Source organism: Tachypleus tridentatus, chromosome 3 (assembly GCF_004210375.1).
Source record: "Tachypleus tridentatus isolate NWPU-2018 chromosome 3, ASM421037v1, whole genome shotgun sequence".
In the NCBI taxonomy this organism is placed as follows: Eukaryota; Metazoa; Arthropoda; class Merostomata; order Xiphosura; family Limulidae; genus Tachypleus; species Tachypleus tridentatus.
In genome coordinates, this window is record NC_134827.1 from 103,867,321 (window position 1) to 103,883,322 (window position 16,002).

At 32.2% G+C, this 16,002-nt stretch overlaps 1 protein-coding gene across 4 annotated transcripts in view; it reads right to left on the reverse strand.

Moving 5' to 3' along the window:
- Window positions 1–5,029: 5,029 nt before the first annotated feature.
- Window positions 5,030–16,002, reverse strand: part of LOC143247651 (golgin subfamily A member 2-like) — a 42,097-nt gene continuing 31,124 nt past the window's right edge. For 3 of the 4 annotated variants that reach the window (XM_076496024.1, XM_076496023.1, XM_076496025.1), the window contains 9 exons: window positions 13,760–13,873; window positions 12,733–12,855; window positions 12,441–12,572; window positions 11,329–11,467; window positions 10,645–10,706; window positions 9,915–10,017; window positions 8,836–8,942; window positions 7,891–8,017; window positions 5,030–7,130 (listed from right to left, as the gene is read on the reverse strand). In XM_076496024.1, the coding sequence (XP_076352139.1) occupies window positions 6,916–7,130; window positions 7,891–8,017; window positions 8,836–8,942; window positions 9,915–10,017; window positions 10,645–10,706; window positions 11,329–11,467; window positions 12,441–12,572; window positions 12,733–12,855; window positions 13,760–13,873 (1,122 nt within the window). In that variant the 3' untranslated portion in view covers window positions 5,030–6,915. Of the gene's footprint in view, window positions 7,131–7,890; window positions 8,018–8,835; window positions 8,943–9,914; window positions 10,018–10,643; window positions 10,894–11,328; window positions 11,468–12,440; window positions 12,573–12,732; window positions 12,856–13,759; window positions 13,874–16,002 lie in introns of those variants that run through there. The other variant, XM_076496026.1, reaches the window with a different exon arrangement.

The window sequence follows — 16,002 nt, forward strand, 5'->3', positions numbered from 1 at the left end:
ACGATTGTTATTCAATAGATTCTCACATTAGCTATCAGACGCTTTTATACATTGACAACACTATAATTAAGATCACACAATTTGTTTTGTTTGTTTGTAAAACTATGCAATAGGCTATTTATGCTATGCCCACCGCTGGGAAGGGATATTACGAAGTGCATTTGTGTTTTTTTAGCCGCGGCATAATGGCTCATAAAGCGGCTCTGCGTTTTGTTGTTTTAAATGCACACTTTTAGTTCATAGCTCCGTCATTTCTTGACCGATTTGAAATATTACAGTTGTGGACTTAGAAGGTCAAACGCTTTCATTTGATATATTTGATCACGCCGACGGTCTCGTAGATTAATTTAGTTTAATATTGCTTAAAATAATTTCAATTTGAGGCCGACTGGTAGAAAATTTGATGAATAATGAAATCGAATCGTGCGCCCCACCTTTGATGTTGCTGGCGCACAAAAATATAGCTAATACAGATGAAAAGAAATTCATATTAATTTATACTAATCATGTCTTAAAGGATTTCAAGTGACGCAGCCGTTTATGATTCCCTCTTGTTTTTTTGTAAGTGTTTGATATCCATGCTAGAAACGTTTCTTGTGTTGGGAAGAACACCATAGGATGGATGCCACACATGGAATTTTCATTTTAATTCAGTGAGAGGTTAAAGGTCAAATGAGTGCAGTTTTTTAATCAAAGCTATGACTAATGTGATATTGTCGCTGTTGCTGAATTTATGAATGCAAAACATAAAATTGGATTCCCTATTCTGAAAAGATGTTTTAACCTGTTGTTTAGAATTTAAGGTCGGGTGGTTTATGTTATAACAACGCGGTAAACTGCGTGAAACCAACGTTCAAGGTTTTCTTAACTGATGTAATTCGATGTCCTATGTTCCATTTGACATGACACGATGCCCTTTGAACTGCAATATTCTGTAAATATGGCATATTCTACTTTTCACATCGCTGTTTTCCGATGCTTCATCATAATCTTCTGGCATAGACAAGAATCCAAACAAAAGTCCAGAGAAGAGGTAAAGGATATGTTAAATTACCAGCTGTACGTTATCTTAATCCATATCTTTCTAAAATTAAAAATATCCTCGTGTTTCTTGGAGATGAGCATATAAACTGATAGAATCATCAACCATCTCGTAGAGGAATCTAACAACCCAAACTTTCCAAAGACTACGTCTTCTTCAGATGGTTACTTTGGCTATTCAGACTTCAAACAACTGAACAAAATTAGTTTAATCGCCGGGTCTTTTTGTTTTTTATATGATTATCTTTTTAACAAACACCTCAGTGATATCCAGCTCATGTTGTGGAATAACTTCCAGTAATAAGATGGGCTTGATGGGAAGCTAAAATAATCGTTTCGTTGCATTTGACCTCATCTCTTCATGTGAAGTTTTCTAACTTCTGGTCAGTACAAGGTTTTTCCAAACATTGTACCCAACTTTACACGCTATTTATCAACACCGTGACAACTTAGATGAAGCATGACTTCCCCAGTCAACAGCTAAAAGGCTAATTTTAACCAAAGTAAAGAGAGGGAGTGACTGTCATTTTTATATTGCTTCCCTTGCTAAAAATGCAAAACGTTTGCAGTAGCACATCTCGAGGTAAAACCTTGCGATCCGCAGCCTGGCACGTTAGATTTTAGACACGCAAAACGAGTTTGTCACAATTAACTGAAATCTGCGATTCTATCGTTATACAATGGGACATTTTAATGTAATAATACTTGTTAAACGTACCATTGTGTCCAGTGTTTAGACACAATAATATAGGTTTATCTATACCAGTCGTTGTTTCAGTTTTAATTAAGAGGCCCACGTGATGATTATAATTCGTTTAGTTGATGACGTAACGTGACCACTTCACGGGTATCTAAGTTACGTTCACTTTCTATCCTTTAAATTCTATCCCCCAAGGGGCTGTTTTTTTCATCTCTCCAACTTTTGGCCCAAGTGACTCGTGTTCTCTCTTTCCGTCAGTGTAAATTTGTGTCTAGGACATTTGAGTGTTTTTGTCACGAGGAGGCATCTTGAAAGGTCATCGTTTAACAGTGGAGAAAAACGCAGTTTATTGTTACAACTAAATCATCAACACGTCAAAGGATTTTTTACACAACTGAATGGTTTAGTAAGTTGACTACTGACGATGTGTTGATACAGAAATTACCGTATAATTAAACTTTTGTTTTGTATAAAAAAAATAGTATAATTAACTTAAAACTCACATTATATCTCGACTTATTGCCAATAAAACGACTTGCACGTTTTCTTTGTAATAATATAACTCTGATGTACCAACGGCTTTGTTTTTTATTTAATTAGTAGCTCATGGCAAATGGTGATGTTATACTAGAGACATTAGTGTGTATGATTTGTGTCAAAGTCTCACCTTAAGTGGATTGTCAGAGCAACCGTTTGTAATTAACCATAATGGGAAAGCGGTGCTCTGGCCACCACGGGTATCGAAACCCGGTTTCTAGCGTTATAAGTCCACACCCATACCGCTATGCCACTGAGAACAGAGGCAACATATAGATTCTAAAATACGAACCATATTTGTGGTAAAATTGTCGAGGTAGCGTTGTGAGGTCAACTTGTGTTCATAAAAGAAGGAGATTCACGCAATGTAAAAATAACTAAAACCTTAGAGAGAGTCAAATTACTTATGAACGTAGAAACCCTTTAGTTGTTTCTTCTCTCTTTTTATACCTCTACGCCCATGGACTACATCCAAATAAACATAAATACCAAGCATGTACAAAACTTCGACTGAAGTGGACAGTGAAGCTTAGTTGATGGTAACAAAAGCTTGTCGAAAGGTTATACATTGGCTAATAAAGTTCTTTCCTGGATGAAACCATCTCAGCTTTATTTTCTAAAAGTGAGCCTCTCCCCAACCATGGAAGGGGACATTAATACTTAAAAGTCAAGTAATACGAGGTGAGGCCCGGCCTGGCCAGGTGCGTTGAGGCGTGCGACGCGTAATCTGAGGGTCAAGGGTTCGAATCCCCATCACACCAAACATGCTCGCCCTCCCAGCCGTGGGGGCGTTAAAATGTGACGTTCAATCCCACTATTCGTTGGTAAAAGAGTAGCCCAAGAGTTGGCGGTGGATGGTGATGACTATCCTTCCCTCTCGTCTTACACTGCTAAATTAGGGACGGCTAGCGCAGATAGCCCTCGAGTAGCTTTGCGCGAAATTCAAAAACAAACAAATACGAGGTGAAGCTACAATTTACTGGTTAAAAAAAGGATAGAAGGGGTCCGCTTGTTATCTATCTTCGCGCAAAGTTACACGAGACCTACCTGCGTTAACCGTTCCTAACCTTCAACTAGAAATGAAAGACAGCTTCTCCACAATGCCAACTGAACAAAGAGTGGGATTTACCTTAACTTTCTAACCCCCACTACACCTGAGAGCGCCAGCATGTTCGTTGAGAGGGCAGGAAGGGGTAAAGAGAGGATACGAGGGGCTAAATACGAGTATTCTTGTAGGGTGCAAAAATAATTGATAATAGCAACGTGTTAAGTTCACTTTAAACAATCACACAATAAACTTGAAGAAGCTGGATTTTGTGAAGCCTTCAACGTCTCCTGTTCATGGTGCAGAAAAACATCCTATATTATGGTCAATATTTTAGAATAGCTTTTCTAGTCAACCCAGACGATCAGGGTATGAAACTTCATTTAATATGATTAATATTTTAATGTATTCCACCAACAGATGAATACAATTTAAAATCAAATCTAACTTCATGCATTTCTCAGTTACTAATTGGCTAAATGGCCGCTCAGGAGTATCCTGGACCCTGAGGGCTTTTTGGTCAGTCTTTCTGCCCGACATCATTGTCAACCAGGAGGACTCTTTGGCCAGTAGGATTTTGTCGATATCTTTGAACAGGATCAGTCGTTTGGTGCGTGTGCATCTCCCTTGCATCTTGAACCCAAGACCCTTCAATCTGACCTCACCACAGCAGATTGTCTGATCACTTATTACCTGCATGATTAACCTTACAGTTTGGATCAGGAATAATTATTAAATAAAATGCTAGATGTCCAAAACCCATTTTTCAACAGTGGCGTATGTATATGCATAAATTCTGCACTGAAGAAAAACAACCAATAACAGACTCGTCTATTAAAACATTAAAAAACAATGAATTCAATTAATCAAGTAACTTTAACCATACACACTCAATTTCACTTACAATTATTGGAGTTTCTCTGTTATGCACAAAGGGTTAACTGTCCTATGTCCACTACAGGGAACTGAATGTTGGATATTACACATTACAAACCACTTTAGTGTGCCACTTAGTGACCAGTAGAACATACGTTAAACACAATATTAATGAAATGTCCAGAAAAAAACAATATTCCTGGAAAAAGGTGAACTTCATTGCAGATAAGATACTAAACAATTAAACATTGTGTCTAAATTTACTTCTACCACTAATATTTATATCAACTAGACATCGTATGATACCTCTTTCCAGTGTGAAAACTTTCAAATAGTTCTATAGACCTTTTTTTCTTTGTACATGACAATTTTAAATACCAACATGATTTCTAGTCTTCAATGATCAAAGTGTCAAACATGAATAATTCTATTTTTGAAATTACAAATGTTTTTTTAATTACAGTGCCATATTCTTTACAAGGTCTTGTACACAACAGACATAGGCAGTAAACCATAATAAATGGAGGTTTTTAAAACAGTCGTTACTTTCTGAAACAACTATCTGGAATGCTCGTTCCATACACAATAGACAAAAGAGAGAGAAAACGGTTGATAGCACCTATCGGCAACTTGTGGGCTATTTTAATGGAACAGCAAGATTAAATCACTCATAATTCACAAACAGTCAAAGTGCAAAGATACACACATATGTCTTATAAAGACAGCAAAGATCTAAGCCAGTCTCCAAAAATTTAAGTTTCAACTCTCTTAGAAATGATAGTTGATGTTATATTGGTATGTGGTTTAATAAATAAATAAAAACGAAACTCTTAACCTAAAATTAGACAATTTATTTTTTGTTATTTAACTGTCAATTAATATACAATCAAGGATTTCAGAGAGTAGACCATTAGATATATAATACACATGCTGAGTTTATTATCACAAGATATTATAATATGCATCTTAAAGAACTTCAGTCAAGCTTTCCTCCTTGCCATCAATGAGGCACTTGGTTAGCAGCGAGTTTCTACATGCAAGGAATTCAGTTTGTAAACTAACGTAGTACCGTGTCTGTCCACTTTTTATAAACCTTAAATATTACCACATAAAAAAAATTGAATGGGTGAAAGTATATTAAACAGATATTATAAAGAAACATGTTTACCACATCTGTTATGTTCATTTTGAATGTTTGTATCACTGAAGTTCTAAGCAAAAATTTTCTATCTGATATGCAATATGACGAACAGAAATAGTTGGAAATTCATGTCATTTGTAATGTTAAAAATCACATGTATAAGATATGGCATCCTTTGATTTAACTGTTTATTACATGAAGATAAATAAATACCAAGAATAGAAATCATCATTTTCTTTGTATCTCTAGAAACTGACAGCTGGGAAAAAACAAGTTACTTCTTGACAACGTATAAAAACACAAACTGGTAAAAACAAAACAATCTTTGCTGGGAAAGTATGCCAAACTCAATAAAAACATTACTCAGAAAAATAACATTTATTTAACATTGACACAAACTAATTACAAGCCCACAAGTAAGCTGACATTTGGATTTTTCTTATGTCATTTACTGCTTAGAGCAACTGAAACTAATAGGATGGGTGATTTGTACGTGATATTAACATTGAAGGTATTAAGAATCAATGCAGGTTAGACAAGGACTGTAGTTTAATTTTCACAGCTGTAATAATAAAATGATAGTCTGGCATTGTTTAAGTTTTCAAAAGTAACGTAAAAAAAATCAAAACTGACGACACAAATAAAAGTGACATGAAAATATTTCTGAATAAACTTGCATATCAAAACCAGTGAAGAAATAAAATATGCGAAATATAATTTAGTATATTTACTGGTCAACCTTGTGGTCACTTAACTTTTGACCACAATCAAATTAAACTTCGGTTCAAGCACTCTCTCTTAAGTGATCACGATTCAATTACACTTTACTTTCTGAGGCATGTTTTTTTACCAAGGTTTTATTAATTGCATTAATATATACATTCAGAATAACCTTTCCCTATGGTTCAATGTGTTATCTCTTTTACAAATTTATAAAGAGATTTAAATTAGCCAGAACCATGATAAAATGTGCCCTAAATACATCTATTGTTCATACGGTTGTGATATTAACAATTATCTATTTGCAAGACGTTTAATAACCAATGGAAGGAAGTGAAACAACACAGTTTCCAATTATCAATTAAATGTTAGGCCTTACGTAATATTTAAACTACAGCTAACCCATTATAATAAAAAACAAAATCCAAACAAACTCTGTTCTAGTAAATAGTAAACATTTTAGAATTATCATAAACTGTCAAATTAAGTATTATTCTCAAATAAGAATGAACTTTGTTTCATAATCAAGTGCCACCAATAACATTTCTTTTGTTCTGGTGTACACATCCCGTACGATATGTCAACACTTCTGGTAGAATGTTATTTACCATTTTAAATTCCTGTTAAAATAATATAGCTTTAGCATACTTTACAGAAAGAACCAAAAGACAGTGAATAATATTTTTTATATATATTGCATAACTGTTACAAATAATCTACCTCTTATTTTCCACTCCCACCACCAGGTGATGGTCGATAGGATACCATAGGTAAACTACTCCAAGTTATTTAAGATAGTAAAGTATCAGTGACTGCTCAACAAACCACACTGTCAATTACTACTGTGTCGTGGCTTCAAACGGTCAGAAGTCTACCCGAGCAGACAGGGCACGGGTGGAATGTGTCAGGGACGGGTTTTTCTATGAGGTTTGAGCTTTCAATTTCTGTAAACAGGTCCATGATTTTCTGTGCTGTCTGGTTGTCAGTCTTCTGGCTGTGATCATCTACTATGACTGTCCTGTCACTGACAGGCACCTCTTCAATGTTCTCAGCAGGTTCAGTTTCGTCCACTGATGGAAATAATGAAATGAAATACATTACATTTTTAAAAACTGTAAAAAAGATTTTAAATTATTTAACAAGATATTGATATTACACAACTAAAAACTTTAAAGCAGCATTCTGAATTAGATGTTACTTACCTCCACGGTTCCTTGGTTTCTTACAGTGCAATGTTAGACGTGCATTTGAAAACAAGTGATATTTGTAAAAATCAATCTTACAACAACAGGACTGAATTTATATTGATTTGTTATATTTCAAAAGTTTGTAAACAATAGTTATTTACAACTGATTACAAACAATTTATTCCTAAATGTTATGCTAATTATATATATTTTGTTTAACTAGACCAGACAACAATTTGCTGTTTATATAAATTACAAGCTAATACCCACACTACTTACAAAGTATTATTTGTAACTCTGCTGTTTTCTACATCTACTTTTAGACCTAAAACACCATAAGGATCTTATGACCATAAGGTTTACAAAAACCAAAACCAAAGCTGTGAATCTATATCATATGACAACACTTCCAATGTTGAGTCACATAATAAGCAATCAAAAGCAAGTCAGTTCCTAACAGGAACATGTCTTTACCTTCTTTAAAAGATTTCAGTTACTATCCTTTAAACTGCCCTACAACCTATGGATGTCTTGTAGTAAAACCATGCTAGGAACTAAAGTTTTTGTTTTCTAATACTAGATATTACATACAGTAATTTTTTTTGTTGTCATCTAAAAATTCATGAAATGGTGTTGTGTATACCTTCAGTACTGTTACCATTCACAACTGCCGGGCCAGGGTGATTGCACGGTTCCGGGTGAATGCCATATAGATGTGTCTTCTCTTCTAGGAGTCGCATAACCAAGTTCTGTAGTTCACTAAGCCTTGCCTACAAGTAAACATACATGTGGTAACAAAACCGTGATTCACATAAAAAAAATATAAGCATGGTAACGAATTCAACAGAGATTCACGTTAAACAAGACGCAAGATATATTCCAAGGTTCCATTTATAACTAAGTAATTATTTGTGTACAAATACATTTGGTGTGTGTACTCTCATTTCTGCATATTAAGAAAAGACAAAACTATAAACATTCTAGAATAAATGAAGCACTAATAATTAAATAAGGTTGCTGCTTCCATGAGCCAATGTTTTAATAGGAGGGGTGACAAACAGTCTCTTCCCAGCGAGACAGTTGCACTCAATATTTTATGAGCACACATACTATATAGTATTTAAGATGTGAACTAGTTTTAACAATATATAATTTGTATTGGAAGGGTTAAAGTACCTTCAGCCAATGCCTATAACTAACAATGGCTTCCCCTGTGCTTGAAAAACATGTTTGAAAACTATATGCACCAAGACATTTGTTGGTTCATGACATGTTTTGTTTCACAATCCCAAACATAGGGGACACACAGAAGCAACACCATCAATATTACAATTAATCCAAATAGTTCTAAGTATTTGTTACAGAACATGACAGATTTCATCCAATACTTTCAACCAGTTCTTTATACCGAGTACTGTGATAAACATGTATTATTACTCAGTACTGTGGAACAGGTGGATCGAACTAATAATGAAATAACAGCATAAAAGGCAGTAATCTGAATAATACAAAGTATTGTAATGACAAAAACTTTGATCATGTTGCCAATTGTTGCAAAATCTGTAAGTTATTACCCACCATTACCCACCTTCATTTCTTCTCGGTCCCTTGCCAACTGTGCAATGTACTCATCTTTTTCAGCTGCTCGTTTCCTCATGATTCCTCGCTGCACTTGATATAGCGTTATGTAGTCCGCTATTCAAGAAACAGAACAGTTGGTTTCTTCCTGTCATTTTTTAAATTTATTTTTACCCTTAATCGTGTAACACACATTTAAGAAAATTCTTGTTCGAATTTGAGATAATTTTTCTAACACCCATTTTTAACAATCTAGCAGGTAGAGTTCTTACTGAAATCTGTATTAAAAGTTTCAATTATAATTACAGCCTTACAAATCAGGGAACATTTATATTATTTTATTTCATTATATAACAATAGGAAACATCTGTTTTTATCAAGCTTCACTTTAGAGATTCTTCAGAAGCCTAAACAAACTTTGCTGTATCTTGAGATTGTACACTGAAGAGTAAAATTTAGGCTTATAAAACCACATATTTCCTCAGGATGTCATTAATCAGTTCTTTCCTAAAGTTCAAATATTGGTATTATTTAATTCTAGTAATATCATGACTGTATTAAGATTTCAGTTTGAAATATTACCTAGTGGAGCTTTAAGAAATTTTATGAAGATATTACTTTGTAGAAAGACAAAATCTTACAAAAATATGAATGATAAACCTAACTGAAAAAACAACAACACATTAAACACTATTTTACAAATTTAAATTATTATGTATCTGATCAATATGTCTTGTTTGCCCACTTATTCACAAATTATATAAAAATAAAACAAACATTTAAATGTGGAAATGACACAATCAGTAATTATTATAAGAAAGTACAATATTCGATGACGGATGGCTTAAGGTATAAACAAAATTAAGTTAGTAAACTAATTTTTAAAACAAAAACCTTAACAAGATGCACTTCCACATGTTGGAATAATTTCTATGGCAACACTAAAACAATGTTTTATATGATTTACAGCTTCTTTGTAAGAAACACAAAACCTATGATGCGAAAGGTAAACATTTTGGGAAAGAAGTCATCAATCTATGCAGCAAGACAAAATATCAAATTGTTAAATATTTAACATTAGGAACAAACCTATGGTATCTGTCTCTCCCTGCAGTTGAGTTACTAAATGTTCCAACTGTTGCTTCTGGTCAGAAAGTTCAGCAATTTGGTCCATTGTTTTCTTGAATTTCCCCTGTTATGAGATAAACTCAGTAACTACAAACATAATCACACAGACACCAAACCTTGACTATAAGGTTTATAAGAAAAGATTTTAAAAATTTTATTTTGCTTTTTATTTCTTTGCTCTTTTATGTGAAATATACAGTCCAGGTGTAAAAGTTTAAACAATAAAAAGTATTTGTTTCTCATAATATAGATAAACAAAGATCAAACTGGTATTTTCTCAAACAAATTCCAGTAAGAAATTTGAACGTTCTTTAAATTTAACACATAAGAGAAAAATCTGTTATGGAATTTGAATAAAATAAAACTTAAATTAATGTATTAATGAAAACTTAGATCAAAATTATATTTCAAGTTTAAAAAATCAGAGAAAACAATATGTTCTTGGAATCTAAATTACACAAAAATAAAATAATTAATATTTTAAACTTACATTAAAAATGTTAAAGTTTAACAAATGAGAGAAAACCTATTTTTGGAATCTGAATCGCATAAAGAAATAAACATTCTTCAAAATTTAAATAAAAATTCTTATAAAAATAAATCATAGGTGAAGCATATAATTGTTCATTGAGAAAAATGAAATTATAGTTATTACTGACAAAATAGATAAATAATGATTTTTAATACATACCTCAAGCTGTTTCATAGAATTTTTCAATGATTCATGATCTTCTTTAAGAATTATATCCCCTTCTTTTAATTTAAAAATAAAAAACAGGTATGAATCTCTCATGATTTTGAATTATATCCCTTTCTTTTAATTTAAAAATAAAAAACAGGTACAAATCTCTCATGATCTTTAAGAATTATATTCCCTTCCTTTAATTTAAAAATAAAAAACAGGTACAAATATCATGATCTTTAAGAATTATATCCCCTTCTTTTTATTTTAAAATAAAGTTATGAATCTCTCAATTTTCATAATTATGTTTTCAATACAAATCACATCACTGAAATACTATAATAGTTAATAAATGACCAACAAACAGTAAAATTATTTCACTGTGGTAGAAAGAAAATTTAGAGCTGGTAAAAATGCAAGTAAAAAATTTTAATCAGCTGTTTAAATACATCAAACATTTTAGGTACATTTTTCTTAATTATAAATTTAGAAATATTGTCTCACATACAGAAAGAAGTTGATGCAAATGACAATTTATAGAACATTTAACAAGCAGTAACCAAAGAAAGTTATTTTAAAAATATTAAATTTTACTTCTAATTAACACTGTACAAGTTCAGCAAGTCTGTTTATAAAATAAAAGTTTTACTTAATATATGAAATTATCACATAATCCTACAAAATGTTTACTACCATTGGTTGAACTAATACTGTTCAGATTGGTCAGCTGAGACTTCAAGTCGTCTCGTTGGGTTTGTTGATTTTTCATTTGGTGCAAGAGGTAGTCTCGTTCCATTTCAAGTTGCTTGACAGATGCCGAGAGAGTAGCAACCTGGACAAAGGAAAAGAGGTTTTATATACAAAGACTAAAAATCATGCCATTAAATCAGAAATACAAAAGCAACTAATCTACCTTTTGGAAAACTGAACTACAGTTGTAAGATTTGTCTGAAAACACAGTGAAAAGTTAAAAATAATAAAATATTAAGTTTTTATGTAAATTCCAACAGAACCAGTCCAACAGGAATGTACCTAATATACATCAGTGCAAATTTCAAAATTGAAATCAAAATATTAACCTTTGTACCGCATTAATTAATTAGTGATTATTAGGAATATACAGATATTTTCATGTAATATAAAAACACTTTTATAGACTGTCTTTAAAAATAACAAGGAAAATTCTAATGCACTTTCCCACTTTTTACAAGACAGAATATGTTACAAATATCTTCAGCCAAACTTCAGTTTGGGTTTAAGCACTTAAAATAGCATTTTACATTGAGCAAGTAAACAGATAGTGTTACTAGATACTTTGCATTTAATGCGAAGCAGTTGACTTGACAAAATCCTGTATTACTTTAGACAGAAATAGTAATAGCAGTGGCTTGCTTTATCAGAAGGAAAAGCATAACAGTTAAAACAAAAATCTTAATTTTCAAAGTTGCTTTTGCTATCTCTCAGGGTTGATGTAATTTGTATCTTTCAATGTTTAGCAAAATAAGTTTTACCTTTATCACTTAACCATTGGACAAGTAAGCTTTTTCCCCCCCCACACACATTGGTTGTTTTGTGGCTAGAAAACATCTCAGTTCGTGGAAATTTTGAAACTTGCAGCCACACTATGGCTATACTTGTATTTTTGCAGTTTCAAAGAATTTTACATTTTTCTCAAACAAAATGGATACACAAATTCTTTGATTAAAAAAAACAGACCAAAAAACTCTATTTTTCAAGCCACCCTCTATCAGTCAACTTATTAAAAGATATTAAGTAACAAATTAGGATTAAATCATTCCACCTACCAAGTCATTCTTTCGATCAGTTTCTTTATCAACAGAAATTTCGTTGTTCGTAGAATTAAACAGGTATTCAGCTTGACGAGCCAAAGCCATTCGAAGTTCAGAGTTCTGAGCCAACAAGGTGTCAACTGTTTCCTAAGAAATACAAGTTATTCTGCACAACCAATAATCTAAGAAACACAAGATATTATATACAGCCAATGATTTAAGAACCACATTATTCATCACAATCAATGGCAGACAAGAAATGTAACTGCCACATAAAGGACAACTTCTGTTAAAAAACAGATTTTACCTGAGCTTTCGTTAATTCCTCCTGCCGAGACCCCGTCAAATGACCTTCAACCTCATAACATCTCACCTTATCATGTTGATGTTCAGAAGGTTCTGCACTTGAACTGTGACCCATGTTTTTTAACTGCAAAATAAAACAATAAAAAATACACGTTGACAGTTAAACGAAACTTTAACGAAAGAACCAGCTCTCTCTCAGCAACATTGAATCATTGTATTGTGAACTTAGATGAACAATAAAACCACAGTTACAGAAGTGTTAAGTTACCGGTCTTGTTTAGATTTTGATGGTGTAACTAAACTTTAATACTTTCAATACTAAAATTAATTATAATTCAAAGTAAAAGAAAAATGTCAAACCAATAATTGACTTAAAACTTTCCAAACGATAGCAACAGCTACAAACCTTTTCAATTGCAGCCAAATTGTGCCTTCTATAACCATCTACTAGTAATGATGATGTCAACACCATTAACTAGTAACAAAAATACAAACCTATTACTCACAAACAGAAGTGGTGATATTACTAAGTATATTTCTACTGGCTTTTTAACTTTAAATGTGCTCAGTTTTTTTCATATATTATCTCTACCAAATAATACAAATAGCATACTAGTATATTATCTGTTCCAAATAATATAAACAGTATGTTACAATGTTGCCATTTAAGACACAAAATGTGAGGAATGTTCTGTTTTGATAAAGCATTATAGGTTTCATATTAATGTCTTTTTCTTAAAACTCAGAGTTTAAATTCTTCAGAAAACCACTGACATCACCTAGAGAAAAACTGTACTTGCGTCTATTTTATTTTAAGTGAATTTTTACACTAGTTTACTTTATGTAAAAATATTAATTTTTTTTCCCACAAATCACTTCACGTGGAGTTAATAGTTTCATTTTATTCTTTTGTTTACAACTGTTTAACATTATTTATGTAAAATGTTATCTTCTGTAGCTATGCAGACAACCCACACTACACTTGTAGTTTCTGTTCTCAGGATGTGTAAAGATAACTCATCACTTACTTGGTTTCTGAGCTCAGAAACTTCCTCCTCTTGTTCAGCAAGTCTCTGTCCTAGTTCTCTACTGATGTGCTGTTCGTGATGCAATTGTTCAGTGAGCTCCAATTTGTCGTTATTCTATCAAAAGGTACAGAAAGATTTTAATAGTAAATTATGCCGAGATCTTACGTGATAAACATTTAGGCTACAATACTACGAATATAACAAAAGAGGCATGAGCACTGGAATAAATATTTATTTCAAAGAAGCTTTCACAGAATTAATGGTGCACTTTAGCCTAAAGAAAAACATACTTATTCCTCACTTATACATACATACACACACGTTTGACTAATTATAATGGAAGTTAATAGCTACGACTTCTTGTTTCTGCAATAACTTCCTTACACGCATGTATTTCTCAAAGTGCCAACATATTTTAACAAACTAAACACAATTACATGTAGTCACAAAAATGTACATGTCCAAAAGTACTCTACTGATATTTGGAAGATTTTATTGCATTATCAAGTCCAAGAGAAAAACTGAAAACTGAAAACAAAGATAAATTTTGATGAATAAATTTATTTCATCAAAAATATACCACTAATAAAAATCACTCAAACCTGCATGGTGAAGAAAAACAAATAAAGAAAAGTCTCAGAGAGTTGTAGTACATTTTAAAAATGTTGACAAATTATTATAGATAAATATATTCATATATGAAAAATATTTTAACCTAAAATCATACTGTAAATAAATTTTCTATTTAAATAAATAAATTCTGTACAGCTATTTATTTTAGCCATCTATTAAACATGGTTCATACTAATTTATATGCAAAAACGGTTCGTTTGGGTTGAGAAAATATTTTACACAGAAGAGTGAACAACGTTTCGACCTTATTCAGTCATCGTCAGGTTCACGAAGAAAGAGGTAACTGACCGGAAGCTGACCACATGTTTGAAAGGGGTTGTGTAACTGTGTGTCGAAATGTAGAGGGCGGTGTTAGATGTTTGAATATATAATTTTATTTTATTATATTTAATATAGGTATAAAGGCGTTCCTTTATATTGGTTTATTTTGGGTTTAAGTTGTTGTATAAGTAAGGCTTCTTTAATTTTGTGTTTCTTTATGTTTGTTTCTTTATTTAGTATTTGAGTGTTTTCTATGGTTATGTTGTGTTTATTTGACTTGCGACTTCTATATTGGAGAAACAAGTAGAAAAATGGAAACCAGATTCAAAGAACATAAAAAGTCACCTTCACACGTTTTCGAACACTGCAAGTCAAATAAACACAACATAACCATAGAAAACACTCAAATACTAAATAAAGAAACAAACATAAACAAATGCAAAATTAAAGCCTTACTTATACAACAACTTAAACCCAAAATAAACCAATATAAAGGAACGCCTTTACACCAATATTAATATAATAAAATAAATAAAATTATATATTCAAACATCTAACACCGCCCTCTACATTTCGACACACAGTTACACAACCCCTTTCAAACATGTGGTCAGCTTCCGTCAGTTACCTCTTTCTTCGTGAACCTGACGATGACCAAGAAGGTCGAAACGTTGTTTCTTCTATGTAAAATATTTTTTCAACCCAAACGAGCCGTTTTTGCATATAAATTTCTCAACAAGTGGGTTTCTCGACATTACTAAGTTTCATACTAAGTTCCTAAGATCGATTACAAGGACTTTCTAGGCACTCTCAAAGTGTTTTTCAAGGACTTTTTTGGGAGCTGAAATCTAAACTCTTATCGATATTTTATAAACTTCCTACTTATTTGTTCAACATTTGAATGTTGATTAAAAAGAAAGACTATTGCACTGAAGTCTCTAATATGCATTAAAGTTTGATATATCAATATATTGTACTCTTCTACCATTAAAGTACTTTTGCAAAAAAGGCCTCTTTCAAGTCCTTGAAATTCCATTCTTAATGTCAAGGACTTTCAAGGATGCATATACATTCTGATTAAAACTTTCTTTAACATTGCTGTAGCAGAACATTAAAATAATGCAAGGAAAACAAATTCATATATATATTTTTTTAACAATTTTCTTGGCACAAGCATGTCCCACCCATTACCTGCTGTGCCCTTTAAAATGTATATACTAAACCAGCCAGCACCACTGTTTTTCCCAATGTCACTGTCTTTATTCTAAATTTACATATACTTAAGTGCCAACAACAAGTGATTCATATAATAAATACTTCAAGCTTTCTTGTTGACAAAAATAAAGATA